Source organism: Lathyrus oleraceus, chromosome 3 (genome assembly GCF_024323335.1).
Source record: "Lathyrus oleraceus cultivar Zhongwan6 chromosome 3, CAAS_Psat_ZW6_1.0, whole genome shotgun sequence".
Classification (NCBI taxonomy): domain Eukaryota; kingdom Viridiplantae; phylum Streptophyta; class Magnoliopsida; order Fabales; family Fabaceae; genus Lathyrus; species Lathyrus oleraceus.
In genome coordinates this window covers 101,182,742-101,198,487 of record NC_066581.1, presented here as the reverse complement: position 1 = coordinate 101,198,487, position 15,746 = coordinate 101,182,742, and the positions used below count along the sequence as shown (strand labels likewise).

General features: G+C 38.0%; 2 protein-coding genes across 2 annotated transcripts; one reads left to right on the top strand and one right to left on the bottom strand.

Moving 5' to 3' along the window:
- Positions 1-8,330: 8,330 nt before the first annotated feature.
- Positions 8,331-11,487, bottom strand: LOC127125617 (peptidyl-prolyl cis-trans isomerase CYP18-2). Its single transcript, XM_051054393.1, has 5 exons — positions 11,346-11,487; positions 11,107-11,264; positions 10,871-11,004; positions 9,155-9,239; positions 8,331-8,599 (listed from the first exon to the last, which is right to left on the bottom strand). The coding sequence occupies exons 1-5, from the start codon at positions 11,415-11,417 to the stop codon at positions 8,554-8,556; spliced, it is 495 nt and encodes a 164-aa protein (XP_050910350.1). The 5' UTR covers positions 11,418-11,487; the 3' UTR covers positions 8,331-8,553.
- On the top strand, positions 11,450-15,264 carry LOC127125616 (mitochondrial fission protein ELM1). Its single transcript, XM_051054392.1, has 11 exons — positions 11,450-11,734; positions 11,815-11,947; positions 12,032-12,098; positions 12,213-12,309; positions 12,702-12,851; positions 12,972-13,098; positions 13,815-13,927; positions 14,121-14,184; positions 14,285-14,378; positions 14,511-14,619; positions 14,778-15,264. The coding sequence occupies exons 1-11, from the start codon at positions 11,588-11,590 to the stop codon at positions 14,880-14,882; spliced, it is 1,206 nt and encodes a 401-aa protein (XP_050910349.1). The 5' UTR covers positions 11,450-11,587; the 3' UTR covers positions 14,883-15,264.
- The last annotated feature ends 482 nt before the right edge of the window (positions 15,265-15,746 follow it).

The following is a 15,746-nucleotide window of genomic DNA, read 5'->3' as shown; positions in this document are numbered from 1 at the left end:
TGTGCTTGGCAAATATTTTATTTGGCATAGACTTTTCTAATGTATGTCACATTTTGATACATTTTGGCAATTTGATCATGAAATACTCATATCATAAAATAAATGGCTGAAAATTTTTGTGGTGGTTCTTGACTCATTGAGGATTATTTATATGTAAATTTCATGAATTTTTGATACCTGGTTAGAGAGCAGCAAATTCTGGAACTTAGGTGTGACAATTTGTGTCACACCTCTTGATGTCAACTTGCAGGATTTTTTTGAGTGACCTATACCTGTTGGAATTGGCTGAAATTTTGCATGATGACTTGTTGACATGTTAGGATGCTTGATGAATTTTTGTAGAATTTTTCACTGCCTTTTCTAATTGATCATGATTTTTCATTTCTGGTTGTTGAAATTGCAAGCTCATGTGATACATGTTGGTAGATTGATTGGGAAATCCTCATATTGTATTGTATGGCCATGAAATTTGATATGCATGAACTAGACACATTGTGTGACTTCCCTATTTTGGTCTCATCCATTTCTTTTTTGTTTTCAATGAGATATGAATTTTTGAAGTGGATGTATGCATTGATGGTATGAATTGAAGCATGAAATGGTGTCTGTTTTTGTTGATTTTCATTGACATGGTTCCATTTGCCCAATTGAGCTCAAATTTGACATGGTAGACCTTGATTGACCCCTGTTTAGGTGTATTTAATTTGAGATTTTTTTGATGTGTTTTGGCATGGCTTTGAATGCAATACTTCTGTTTGTATATTTGGTGCTTCATTTGAACCAATATGGATTGTTTTGTGCATGAATTGAACTTGATGGATGATATAAACATGAGACCAAGGATGTTTGCTCTTGTTTGATGTTAATTTGATGTTGGATGGTGGATACCTTGCTGTTTTAACTTTTTTCTTGCTTTGGGACCCTAGGCTTGGCCTAGTGGTCTAGTTGCTAATATTTGCTTGATTTTTCAGGATCAAAAAAGCAATGTACATGGAGAATGATACAAGTTGATTTTAATTGATGTTGTGGATGTTTGTACACTAACATAACCTTGTTTTGTAGGTGTTGGAGCTTGGGCTTAAGCCTTGGGCTTGTTTTGTGTTGTATTGTTTGAGCTGTTTAACTGTTTGCTTTACAATTTGTCTGATTGGGTACTGACTGAGTTTGATTGTTTCCAGGTACTTTAGTTGCTCAGTTCCTTGTGAACTATTGCTTTGCTTTGCTTAAGCAACTTGCATTTGAGGTATAACCTTCTTACTTCATGTAGTCTGGAGACCCGGCTGTTACCGGGCCGGGCAAATAAATGTCTGAAGTCCTCCTTAAGAGGCAATGATTGTGGTTGTTTATTTTTAAGCCCAAGCAGGTGAAAGTCCTTTAAATAAGGCAATTGGTGGAAGGTAGGGGTATGCAGCCTACCCCCCACTATTCAGTTGAGTCTTCTCCTTGCTCCCATTACGTGGTTGTAGCATTGAGATCAAAACCCCAAGATCTGTGCAGTGCACATTGTGTCAGAGTCATCGAGTATAGAAGGGTTCCCCTATTCTGGACCCATGCTCATTTGTCAGCTCTCCCTGGTTAGGGATAAGAGCTGTGAGGTCTGATCCTCACTTCATCCTTTCATCTGCTTCACCTTAGCCTCGTAATGGCAAGGTTAAGAGCAAATCAAAACCATGTACAGACGACTCGCTTCGGCGGTCAAACCCCTTTGATTGAGCCTCTTGTTTGGCTATAGTGCGTGTTATGTGGATATCTGATTGACATGCTTGTTTGAGATACCTGTTCTCATTTGATGATATATGATTGTATGCTTGTGTGCTAGCTTCTTTCCTGGTTAGGTTAGTTTGCTTATGCAAGTAGGATAGAAAACCAAACTTAGGGTTAACGATGCATGACAACATTAGGCTCGAGTCTCAGCTCCCTAGTTGTGTATCTTTCCCCGGTTTCTGGTTAGCAATTTAGTCCCTTTCAGGGGAACTACATCGCCCTGATCCTCGTTCCAGACGAGGTATGTAGGCAGGTGGTCGTGCGAGACCGCTCCGGGCAACCTTTTTCTTTTTGCGTGTGTTTGTTTGTTATCTGATTGTTTGTTTGGGTTCGGATGCTGACATAAGCCCAGGATTGGCTGTCGGGCTCCATGTTTGCCCTTTTGAGTATGTTTTGGTTCGGATGCCGACGTAATTCCATCTAGTGGTTGTCGGGCTCCATGTTTGCCATCTGTTAATTGTTTTGTGTTGTTTGGCGTGCGTAAGCCGAACTACAGTGGCTCTGATTCTTGTTCCAGACAAGATATGTAGGCATAAGGTGCGATACCTTATCGAGCCCGTTTCTCTTAACCCCACCTGCGTTCCCTGTGTGTGTGTTTGATGTATGTTTATAGCAACCTTATCTTTCTAGAACGTGGATCCCGTCGAGTACGACGGACGTGAGGGGTGCTAATACCTTCCCCTTGCGTAACCGACTCCCGAACCTTTTCTCTCTGGTCGCGAGACCATGTCTTTCCAGGTTTCTCTGAGCGTTTCCTTTCCCTATCTTGGGATAAATAACGTTTAGTGGCGGCTCTGTGTGTTTTTATTTTTGAGTCTCGCCGGTTGATTTTTCGCAGGATGCGACAGCTGGCGACTCCACTGGGGACTTGCGATGTAGACCTATGCTGGTCCATCGTCCCTAAGCGAGTCCTTCCTAGCGTTCTAGGATTAGTTTAGGTTGCTTGTTTGTGTTATTTATTACATTTATTATTCTAACCAGTGTGTATATATTTGCATTAAATGTTTGCATGCATCATACTATCATGTTGTTGCTGTCCTCTGCAGGTGGTTCTGTTGTGTGGGGTGGGTGTTCTGAGTGGGGCTAAAACCCAGGCCCGAGTATACACCTAGGACTAGTGTGGTCTCACGTTGCCTCTTTCATGTTAAGTCAACATGTGCCTGGCGGCGTGATGTGCCACAAGCCGGACGAGGCTCACTTGATAGTGCTCATCTCTGTGGATATTCCGCTTTGTTTGAGTCACTCCATTTGAGTTGTTGACTCTGGTGACCGATCATTTCCCGGATCTTTGGTTTAGACGATCTTAAGGGAGCTACAATGGCACACCCGCAAGGGCAAACCCATTGAGTATCTCCGCCCGATTGTCGAGACCATTATCCGCCTTAGGATGACTTGATTAGAACTTACCTGTGAGGGGAGGGTTGTTCTGTCAGATGTTTGTTCAGATAGCCTTCAGATGGTGACTTTTGATCTGTGATTCAGAGACATAATTATAAGTCGGATTTATGGTCATTTATTGCCGTGACGCCGGAGTGCTGTCCGTGACTTATCAGTGGGGATCCGTTTATTTCGGATTCCCCGGGCCGAGATATTTTATCAGTGGGGATCCGTTTATTTCGGGTTCCCCGGGCCGATTCAGATAAGGGTGATGTGTCTACTCGGATATGGTTTGGTGATGATGGTGATGATGATGTATCTGTCTTCCGTTTATTTCGGAACCCGTGGGTCAGAATTGGGATTGTACATTCCTCAGATGGTTATGATCAGTTCAGAGCCCAGATTCAGTGCAAATGATCAGATGGCTTGGAGGATGGCAACGCATTGCATTCATTCATCAGCATCATTACATTTTGCATTAATTGCATCTAACACATGTTTACCCATATGCAGGGACATTTTTGATCGACATCCTGGTTGAGAGATTTCTGCTCCAATATGAGGACCGGTTTGAAGAACAACATTGCTTACAGTTTCTTTGATCCAGAGATTGGTGTGCTCAAGGATATGATAGCATTGATTACTCCTGACCATGTGGGAATGTTTAGAGAGTCATGCGGCGGTATTCTGAAGATGGTTTTCAGACTCACTGACTGCGACAGGAGCGCCATCCACACTCTTCTTCAGTTCTATGACCCTGGGTTGAGGTGTTTCGTTTTTCCAGACTATCTGTTGGGACCTCTGATGGAGGATTATGTCAGCATCCTGGGATTTTTGTTTCCAGACCTTATTTGATCCATTTGCGCGCTGTTTGCATGAGTCTGGATGTTTATTGCCTGGCATTGGTTGCATGAAATCCTACGTGCTAAAATGATTGGCTGGTGGCGCTTCCCGGTGCCACATCAGCTTTAATGAAACGCTGTGTTTCATTGAAAGCGCGCCCTGTTTGAATCTCAACATGCTTCGATCCTCAGCTGGAGCGTGTTCAAATATTGCTTTTGCATTTTATCATGTTATGCCATGCCATTTCATGTATGCTTCCATGTGTTCTTTTTTAATTTTTTCTTTCATTCAAAAATTCATAAATTCATGAGTATTAATCCAAATGAGATGTGGTTTTTTTTTGTTGTTTTCCTCATGATCTCTAGAATTTAATGACTATTTTTCCATGATTTGTGCCTGGATGAAATTTGTTTTGGCTTAGGGATTGTTCATGTGTGTATTTTCTTGACATGCCTTGCCATTTTGATTGTGAAATAATGAGATTTTATCCAACATTCTTGAAATTTTGCATGCTTAAAATAGACATCCTTAGGGACATTTTGGTATAGAGTTTGCATTTTTTTCATTCCTGGTTGTTGAGTTATGATGTATTTAATGAAGGTGTGATAATGTGTGTCACACCATTGCTTGCTCAACTTGAGGAATTTATTTACCATGCCAATTGAATGCCAAATGATGTGAATTTTTGCATGATGCTACTTCTGGATGTTAGGATCACTCATCAATTTTTGTGGAATTTTGGGATGAAATTTGGATTTGTTTGAGATTTTCTCTTCTGGTTGGTCATTTGAGGACTTTTGATGAGTGTTGAACTTAAAAGATTTGTGAAATTCTTGATGTTTATCATATGAACTTGAAACTTTGCACATTGATTCTAGACTCTTTGAAGTTTATCTTGGCTTTGGTTTGATGCATTTATCATGTATTGATTCTGTTTTATGCTTGTGAGAAGTTGATGCATGTTTTTGTGCCCTAATTGAGCTTGTTTTGCCTTGCCTTGCCTTATGGATTTTATTTGCCATGCTTCCACTTGTCCAAATGACTTGAATTTTGGTATGATGATCATGGGATGAGTACTGTTTAGCCATGATTTTTCTGGGGATTTATTGAATTATTTTTGAGTTAATGTGGATTGATTCATTCTGTTTGCTTCAATGAGCTTTGAACTTGCATGCTTTGCACTATTTGTTTTGTGAAATGAAATTGGTGTGTGATATGAATGTGAGACCACTTGGACATTGTTCTTAATTGGCTGAAATTGATTATTACCAATTTTCAAGTTCTGTTTTGAATTATTTCTCCCTCTTTGACCCTAGGCCTTGTCCTAGGGGTTTGCTTCTCATGTTTGAGCTTGGTTTGCAGGTTAAGAAGCATATGGCTATGAGGGAATTGATTCACATTGCTTGAGTTGACTAATTGGTCAATGTTGAACTAATCTTGAGTTTGTTTTGCAGGTGGCTTCTAAGTCATTTGAGTTGAGCTTGTGCTTTGCCTTGATGCATTGCTTGTTGTCTGTTTGTATAGTTAACTGTTGACTTTTAGTCTGTCTGTTTGACTTTTTGAGTTGTGTATTGACTGAGTTAGATTGTTTTCAGGTACATTAGTTGCTATAGTTCATTGTGAACTTGCTTTTGCTGTTGCTTGGTTGCTTAACCAATTGAGGTATAACCCACTGACTTCATGTAGTCTGGAAGACCTGGCCTGTTATTTGGTCAGGCACCTGTCTGAAGTCCTCCTTAAGAGGCAATGCTTGTGATTGTTTATCTTTGTGCCAAGCAGGAAAAGACCTTGAATAAGGCAATTGGCAGATAAAAGAGATGTGCAATCCATCTCCTGCTATTCAGTTGAGTCATCCCTTTGCTCACACAACTGGTGTTGATGCATTGTGGATATTAACCCAAGATCCATGTTGAGTCAGTCATAAGTGTATAAGGGTTCCCACTTTCTGAACCCACACTTTCTATTGTCTGGATCTCTCCCAGGCCAGGGATAAGAGCTGTGAGGCACACCCCTCACTTCCCATTTCATCTGCTTCACCCTAACTCTCAATGTTAGGGTTAAGAGCTAACATCACCCGATTACAGTTGGCTTGTGTTTCACAGCCTAACCCTTGTGTGAGCCCACTTTGCTTGTATATAGTGTGTGCTAATTGTGTGTATGTTTGCTTTGTTTTGCTTGTATGCTTTGCTTTGCCTGTTTAAGATAGCTTGCTGCCTGTGCAAGTTAGATAGCAAACTCAACCTAGGACCATTGTGGAATACATGATAACTATTAGGCTCGAGTCAGTCTCCCTTCTAGTTAGTCATTTCCCAGTCTCTGGTTAGGAGAAAGTTTCTCCCTTGTTCAGGGGAACTACGTTGCCCTGATCCTCATACCAGATGAGGTACGTAGGCAGGAGGTCGTATGAGATCTCTCTGGGCACCCTTTTCTTCTTTTGAGTGTGTTGTGCTTGACAGCTATCAGGCTCGAGTTCCCGACTCCCTGTTAGTCTGTGTGTTCACCCTTTTTCCTTTTTGTGTGTGTTTGCTTGACAGTTACTAGGCTCGAGTGCCAGATTCCTTAGTAACTTGTTGTTTGTTATCCTATTGTTGTGTGCTTGGAGTCTGACGTAAGTCCAGCGATTGGCAGTCGGTTTCCAGTGTGGGTTTGTTTGGTTCGGAGTCTGATGTAAGTCCAGCGATTGGCATTCGGTTTCCATGTTTGCCTGTTTGCGTGTGTTTTGTTTCGGCGTGCGTGAGTCGAACTACGGTAGCTCTGATTCTCATTCCCGATGAGATACGTAGGCATAAGATGCGATATTCTAGCGAGCCCGTTCCTCTCTTCCCCCACCTGTGTTGTTTCCAGTGTGTGTGTGATGTTTGTGAGCAGTTTTAGCAACCTTTTTCTTTCTTTTTGAGCGTGGATCCCGTCGAGTACGACGGATGCGTAGGGGTGCTAATACCTTCCCTTCGCATAACCGACTCCCGTACCTATCTCTTTGGTCGTGAGACCATGTCTTTTCCAGGTTTACTTCGAGCGTTTCCTTTCCCTCTTTGGGATAAATAACTCACGGTGGCGGCTCTGTCTGTTTTTGTTTTAGCCCGCCGGTTGTTTTTCGCGGATGCGACAGTAAAGGAATTAGAAAAGGCATAGGTGATAATGTTGAACAAGAGGACTTTGTGATAGAAAGAGAAAAATATGAGATTGAAGTAGAAAAAAAATAAAGAGGGAGAATTAGTTTTAAATGAAAAATTGAAAAAGGTAAGTTAGAAAAGAAAAAGAGAGAGGAAAAGAAGAGAAAATCTCAAAAATCTCAAGAGGATAAAGGGAGAATGAAGAGTCTTCCAGAACAACACCTACTTTATCCTCACGCTCCTACCCAGAAAGACAATGCAAGACATTATTTAAGATTTTTGGATATATTTAGTCGTTTGCAGATAAATATTTCATTCTCTGAAGCTCTTGAACAAATACCAACATATTCTAAGTTTATGAAGGACATTCTTACGAAGAAAATGAGGTATACGGATCAGGAGACCATCAATCTTGATGCTAGTTATAGTGCCATCATTCAACGAACTATCCTAAGAAAATAACTAGATCCTGAGAGAGTTACATTACCTGTCACCATAAGAAATGTATACATTGGCAAAACGTTGATTGATTTGGGTTTAAGCATAAACCTGACTCCATTATCTGTGGTTTAAAGGTTAGGTAACATTGAAGTAAAATCTACAAAGATGACAATGCAGTTGACTGACAAATCTACCACTCATGCATCAGGGACATGTGAACACTATAACAACAACAAAATGACAATGCAGTTGGCTGACAAATCAACCACTCATACATGTGAACACTAACAACAAAAAGAGAGAAAGAAACTGAGAAACTGAGAGTTCTAGGAGAGTAGAGAAAAATAATGGTGAGGAAAATGTAGAAATTGAAAGAAAAAAAACGGTAACACCACCTAAAAGAAGGTAATAAAAAAGGTTGAGGAAGAGACACTTTATGTTGCCCAAGACACTTATCACTTTCCCACAAAACTTTGAAAAGGCTAAGGTAGAGACACAATTAAAAAAAGTTTTTAGAATTTTTGAAAAATATCCATCACGTTGTGCCTTTTACCGAATCACTGATCCAAATGCCCACATATGCATATGCCAAATTTCTAAAAGAAATTTTTACTAACAAAAGAATATTAGAAGGGAATGAGACCATAACCATGATGGCTAACATTAGCACAATGATCCAAAACATGTTTCCTACCAAGCTTAAAGAGCTTAAAGATCCAGAGTGTTTTTCGCATAATTCAATTCAAAACAAATGTTGCACATAATAAACACTTATAGTCTAAAACAGAAACAGAAACTAAAAGACCCATATCTCTATATCACTTGGAAGTACAGTCCCAAAATAATAGGTCATATAACACGGTCTTTGAGTCTTGATTGTGTGGCCAAACTAATGCAAAAAAAAAAATACAATTTTTATGCTTAATCATGAAGCCGAGATATTTTTGCAGCAATAACTATATCAAGAATTAATAATAAAACTTTGATTTCTTCGCATCATATCATGCAACTCCTCTCAATCCTTAACTGATGTCCGCAGTATCTTCACATCATGAATGGGCCTGAATAGGTGGAAAATGAAGAAATGTGTCAATTTTTTTTTCAAGAAGTTCATAAAGGAAGATCAAAGAAAGCTCATAATATGTAACATTTTGTACAAACATGGATAGAGATGGGTGCTGTAGCATCTATACGTACAACATTTTGAGTAAAATTATCCACATTTGCACCAAACTCATTTTATGAGTAAAAACCTTATTTGTTGCAAGTAAATTTTGTACCCACTAGGTTTGGATATAATTGTGATCTATTAGCATAGCCAACTTCTTCCTTCTGATCCTATATGTTTTAAATTTATAGACCTCATTCATTAGCCAAAAACTTCCCTTGTAATTGAATATTTACAGAAAAAATCATGAAAACAAATTGTGACAGTACATGAGGCAATACATAAACCAATTCCTCAGATGAGTATCATATCAGTATCATATACCCAATACCACCAATTTTATGATCCCCAATATCACGCACGAAGTGTCATTATACTATTCTAGGCAAAATCGTTGGTTCATATATAGTATCTTTAAATGGTGTATATAGAAAGATATTCAACATACCTGTCATTGTTATCTGTCTGAACACTGCCAAGTCTTTTGATGATTTCCATTCCCCGACTTATTCTTCCAAATATTGTATGTTTTCCTGGTTGAAACAGAAACAGAAATTGGGTATTAATAGATATTCCAAAATTTTCATTATATGAATAGGAATGACGAATCATAAATTAACCAACCAAACTCGATCATCTAACCACCATGACACCAAGGTTATAGCTAAAAATCACTTGAGTCTACTCTAGCAGTTTGTTGTAAGTAATAACTGTAAGTTTATGTTTACCTTGAACTCAGATTATATTAGAGAACTCACATACGGCTTCTAAAAGAGAGTCCCTTCTTTTATGTACTCTTACAAATTTAGTAAAGGAAACTAATGAAGAAAAAAAAACGAAGTTGGATGATTATAAAATGCACTAAATATATGCATGCAGCTTTATCTACCCAAAAAGGAAAAAATATGAGAAATATATCATGAAGCTGTCTAATAGCCATTTTGAAATATTTGTGCATCATAGTAGTAGTTCTTTTTGACAAATGAATTACAGAATCAACACAAACTATAAACCGTGAACGCAACTAGAATTAAGTGTGTCGTGGTGTCCAACACCAGTATGACACTCATGCGGCATGTGTTGGATAACTCAAACAAGTGTCACAAAAAAATGTTTTTTCCTTTGCTCCGACACTTCTTGATAGGTGACCGACACCCTAATGAGAAGTGTTTAACAACTTATACAAGTGTCTCAAACAATTAATTTTTTTTCTCTGTTTTAACACACCTTATACACGTCTGTCTAAAAGGGTTAAAGATGTGTGGAAACAATTTGACCAACGAGGAGTTGAAGACATTAAATTTGATTGCAACATTCTAAGCTTTTTTTTATAGTAAATGAATAACTAAATTGTTCAATTTAGATGCACGTAGTGGTGTCCAGATAAAATTAAAGTTCGGCCTAACTTAACCTTATAAAACCAACTTGTAAGGTGAGGGGTGTCACTCTATATAAACCCTTTGTGTGCTCTATCTTTAACCAATGTGGGCTTGGGTTTTTCCCAATAAAACCCAGAGATAATCCTCTACATTTAGATAAGGCCGTAAGATATTATATAACTTGGATAATTGTTAGGACCTTACTCCTATTTATAAAGTTTAATTTTCATGCACTATCAAGTGTAAAATGTTTTACATTGTTAGCAAATCATGACTAATCATATCTGTGACTTTAGAAATGGGTATGATAAAAGTCTAACATTTCTAATATGTAAAAAAAAATTTACCGCGATTAATATATGCCATTGATTATCTATTAGTTTTGCCATCAGTAACTTCAGACTACATCTTATTGTACAACGATTAAAACCATCAGCAATACAACCGAATGTTAAACATGATTTGGTGATTATATGGATCAACATACCATGTAAAGGTCAAAATGTATAAAGATAAAAGGAGCTGAACAGGATACAAATACGAAGTATTATACTTTTCACAACTCTGCAATGAGATGATTTGTGTGCAATAAGCACGGCGCCTTGTCCACAAACCAGTACTAATGTGTACTTATCATTTAAATAACCTACTTATATGGACATTTGAAGTGCAAAATCCTCACTATGCAAGTGAGTAACACAATGCCTAATAAAAATCATCAACAAAAACCTACAAATGTTAAAAAATTACAAAGCAAAGTAGAAACAGGAAGCAAATAACATTACCATCCAGAGAGGGACACGGCGCGAGAGTGATAAAGAACTGACTGCCATTAGTATTAGGGCCAGCATTAGCCATTGACAAAATACCAGCTCCAGTATGCTTCAACTCTTGTTTAATCTCATCTTCAAATTTTGCCCTGTCATAAACAACAACAAAATAGAAGAATTCAATTATAACTCCATCACAAACATAATCAACATAATAAAGATGATGATGATGATGATGAGCTCAAGCATACCCATATATGGATTCTCCTCCTCTTCCTGTCCCAGTAGGATCCCCACCTTGCACTATGAAGTCCTTGATGATTCTGTGGAATTTAACATTGTCGTAGTAACCTCTGCGAGAGAGTTCAATGAAATTCCTGCAAGTTCTAGGTGCATGCTTGTAGTAAAGCTAAAAACCAAAACAAACAAAAAAGTTAAAACCCTAATTTTAGCCATGGAACTGAAGAGAAAAACCAAAAAAAAAAAAAACCTCGATGGTGAAGGAACCCATGGAAGTTTCGAGAGTAACCTCTGGAGCACCACCTTCTGCACTCGCCCACATCTTGCTCTAACAAACACACCAAAATTTTCTTCTTTCTTTCAAACACTAGAATTTGAAAATAAATATATAGATATATATAAATAGAAAAACAAATGTTTACGTTTGGGTCGAACCGGACCGGTTCGGACCGGGTTTTAGTTTCTTTTCCCTTCTTTTTGTTTCAGATTTGAATGGAATGGAAAAAACGAGCGATGTCGGAGATGTTGGACGGTGCAATTCGGCGAGTTGTTGTCATCGGAAACGGCTTCGCCGGCGCTGAGAATCAGAGCATTGGATTGGTCCGTGCTCTCGGTCTCTCCAAACGCATCTCCTTATACGTAAGTCTTCGTTTTCATCTTCCTTTCTTTTCGCATTATAACAATTTGATTCAATCATAGATTATGTGGCTTGGTTTCAGCGTGTCACGAGGCCACAAGGAGGAATCAATAGGTGGTTTAAATGGCTTCCAGTTTCAATTCATAAAAAACTAGACTCCTTTATCCGAAGAATTTACGGTAATTCACGGTTTCAATCGCTGAATCAGAACAATGGTAGGTAACAATTAGTCTCTTTGAACTTTGATTGTTTCTAATGATTACATTGACATGATGGTGTAGTTTTGTTCACTTTTTCAGCTATATCTAATGTATTAGAAGCTGATGCTTACGGCATTGCGATGATGGCGCGTGAAAAGTTTTACGAGTATGTTGTTGTTGTTCTTTTTGGGTTGTGATTAAATGTATTGGTTTAAGAAAGAATGTTTTTATTTTTATTTTTTATGAATTGCATTAATCACTCTGTATTTTTAATCCATAGAGATGGTCCTTTGTTGGTGGTTGCGTCTGGACGAGACACCATTTCTGTTGCGACTTCGATTAAACGGTTAGCTTTGGAAAATGTTTTTCTTGTTCAGGTTAAACTTTGCACTTTAATCTTTCTTTTTGTGAATTCACTACCATCAGAGTGCATGCATTCATCATAATTGATTGCTTAAGAAAATGTGATCAGAGATTTTCATTTAAGAAACTATTAAATGCTACTATTGGGGTTGTTTACATTTAAGAAAATGTGATCGCAGAGATTCAGAAGCTTTATTCATGAAGCCCCTTGGATTCATGAATTCATAATGACTCACATGTAGGGTGTACTTTGCTTCTTTTTTAGGTTTAATTCAACATGAAACTGTCTATTTTTTTGGTGCATGTTTTTTCATTTGTCGTTTTCAATTCCATAGGTGCATGGATTATGAATAATAAATGAAGGCATTGTATGTTGCTGTCTAACTCTTTTACATGCTTAATTCAGATACAACATCCAAGATTCCTCCTGAATAGGTTTGATCTTGTGATTACTCCTCGCCATGATTATTACCCCCTTACTCCTCATGCCCAACAGCAAATACCTTGGTTTCTTCGAAGGTGGGTCACTCCATGGGAACCTCCTGGCCGCAACGTGGTAGGTACTACAGCTGTGTGTGTGGCTATTGGTTTAACACATTTGTGGTTGTCATATATTAAACTGAGATGTTCTACTTTTTGTCCTCTCTTGAAGGTCGCTGATTTTACATGAATGCAGGTTCTTACTGTGGGAGCACTTCATCAAGCTGATTCGGCTGCTCTTAGGGTTGCTGCATCTGCTTGGCATGATGAGTTAGCTACTTTGCCAAAGCCCTTGCTCGTGGTTAACATCGGGGGACCTACAGGTATTTTATTTTCATTTAAGTGATTTCTAGTGCTTTTCCTATTGTACTTTGTGAAATTTTATAATGTTCATTAAGATTTGTGTAGTTTGATATAGGTTGAAAGTTGGTATCAGCATAAGTATCATGCTCATGCACGTGATGATTGCACAACCATTGTCTTTTAAAAGGGTGAAAATGTGCATTATGTTAGACCCATAAGTCTCCTAGTGTTTATTTTTTTAATTAAGTCTTAAAAGGGTGAAAATGTGGATTATGTTAGACCCATAAGTCTCCTGGTGTTTATTTTTTTAATTAAGTTTGCTGCCAATGTCTGTAGGAAAATCTGGTCGGTCATATTTCATTTGTTTGTGATAAGAATTTCTCTTTTCTTCTCTCTAGTTTGGTGACCCCTTTCAAATTGGAAACTTCTTTAAATGACTCTATAGCCTATGCTTTAATTGCAGGAAAGGAAATGCATGCCCTATGTATTGTGTATTGCAGGGCATAGTTGAGAAATTATCAAAGCTAAGTAGGTTAATTTTGCATATGTAAAGCTCATTTGTTTGAAACCTTAAATAAGCTGACATGAACATTAAAAGTTTTGTATATTTATATGCCCTATATTTTCTTCTTTGAACTTTATTTTTACGCATTAACATTGGTGGAATATAACCATACATTAATGACGCCTTGTATTATACCTTCCGTCTTGATGTTAAATCTTTTTTCCCGGTTAGGCAATTGTCCCTCTGGTGTGGATCTTGCAAAGAATTTAGTGGTTATGCTTCAGAATGTTCTATGGAGTTGTGGGACAGTCAGAATATCTTTCTCTAGAAGAACTCCTGCGAAGGTATATCGTGCAATTTGTACTAATCTTTTTGCCTTTTCAGTCCATAGGTTGGATGCAGTAATCTTATGAAATGTTTTGGCTTCTACCATGAGCATGCTCATGGTTGGTGATTTGTCTGTATAAATGATGTTATCTAGTGGGAGCATCAATTCAATTATGATATGATAATAATTCAAATTTCCATTCATTGTAGATCTCCAAAATTTTGGTCAAAGAATTTTCCACAAATCCTAAGGTCCAAATTTGGGATGGTGAAGGTACTCAATGATCATATTCTTAAATCATAAGAGAGGAAATTGAGACTTGCCTGTTCTGGTACTGGAGATTATTTACTCTAATTATTTTTATTACATTCAGGTCCAAATCCACATATGGGACATCTGGCCTGGGCTGATGCATTTGTTATCACAGCTGATTCAGTTAGTATGTTGAGTGAGGCCTGCAGTACTGGGTATGTATGATCAATGATGGTCAGCATGCATCTCATGAAAAAATAAACGTCAAAATGAAAAAAAGAATTTCCTGTTACTAAAACACTAAAAATGAAATTATCAGTGCCATGATTTCATATCTTTTACTACAGGAAGCCTGTATATGTAATCGGAGCAGAGCTGTGTACATGGAAGTTTGCTGATTTCCAAAACTCTTTGCAGAAGCAAGGAGTTGCTCGGCCGTTCACTGGGATGGAAAATGTGAGTGGCCAACTGTCTTTGAATGCTCTGCTTTTTTTTGTTTCTTTAAATTGATACCAGTTTTTTAATTCAGAATGCTCTAACCACAGAATGAACAAAGCATGGCACTTTTGCTCTTATTAATGTTGCTTTTGGTAACTTGTGTTTTGAAAATACAGATAACTGAGAGCTGGTATTATTCTCCACTGAATGACACGGCAGAAGCTGCTACTCAAGTGATCGCTGCCCTTGCTCAGCGGGGATGGACTATTCGTGCACAATGATTTCCTAACCCTCCCAAGATTTCTTTGGAACTCTTGGAATTCATTGAGTACGTCTTATTGAATAAGAAACACCGTCTTGTCCAATTCCCACTGGCTAATTCTTAGCTTCAAAGTGCTTGCCAACCAGCCACTTCTCTTGCAAAAGTCATTAGAGATGGTTCTGATTTAAGTGGATTGGGCAACAGGCAGTCTCTTCAATTTTTTCTTATAGAAGAGTTTTGTTGTTGTAAACCTTCACTCAATAGGTAGTCTGCACTCTGCACCACACATTCAAATCTTTTTTTTTAAAATCAGCTAGGAAATGTATCATAATTTAAAACAAATTGTACTAAATAAGATATATTTTTGCAATAGTTTTGATTTCTATATTTATTGTTTCTTACTCCCGTCTCTATTAAATACACAGTATATGATCATGCTTCTGCGGTCTGTCATTTCTTTTTAATATGATAAGATAGGATCAAACAAGACTTGCAGAGATTGTTGTTCCTAGAGATAGAATTTGATTGTTAGAAATGACATCCTTTATTTTCTGATAAGGCATGTCAGCATCTAAGAAGGAAATATCTTCCGTAAGCATTCTTGGAATGCTCATGGTTAGGTGTTCCCATGTCTTATAACAAGAGCTCTTATGTTCAGATTCCAAAAGTACACATTCACTTAACTGTGTACATACCTAATATTAAAATGTCTTCTATAGTGCTGTGTGGTTCTAATGTTTTTCAGGCTTGAGTTAGGGTCTTACATGTAGAAGTGTCAAAAAAGCCCTAAATGAGAAAGCCCCAACAATTGGGCCCCTTATTCGGCCGAATTTTTTTAGGCCCCCTACTAAATCAATAATTTTTTGGCCCCTTATTTTTAAGC

Excerpts from the sequence above, each read along its gene's own strand:
- LOC127125617 (XM_051054393.1), bottom strand. The coding sequence starts at position 11,417 with ATGTGGGCGAGTGCAGAAGGTGGTGCTCCAGAGGTTACTCTCGAAACT. Across the intron at positions 11,005-11,106 it reads GGAGGAGAATCCATATATGG|GGCAAAATTTGAAGATGAGA; the intron begins GTATGCTTGAGC and ends TGTTTATGACAG. Across the intron at positions 9,240-10,870 it reads GCCGTGTCCCTCTCTGGATG|GAAAACATACAATATTTGGA; the intron begins GTAATGTTATTT and ends TGTTTCAACCAG.
- LOC127125616 (XM_051054392.1), top strand. The coding sequence starts at position 11,588 with ATGGAATGGAAAAAACGAGCGATGTCGGAGATGTTGGACGGTGCAATT. Across the intron at positions 11,735-11,814 it reads CCAAACGCATCTCCTTATAC|CGTGTCACGAGGCCACAAGG; the intron begins GTAAGTCTTCGT and ends GCTTGGTTTCAG. Across the intron at positions 14,379-14,510 it reads AGTGAGGCCTGCAGTACTGG|GAAGCCTGTATATGTAATCG; the intron begins GTATGTATGATC and ends CTTTTACTACAG.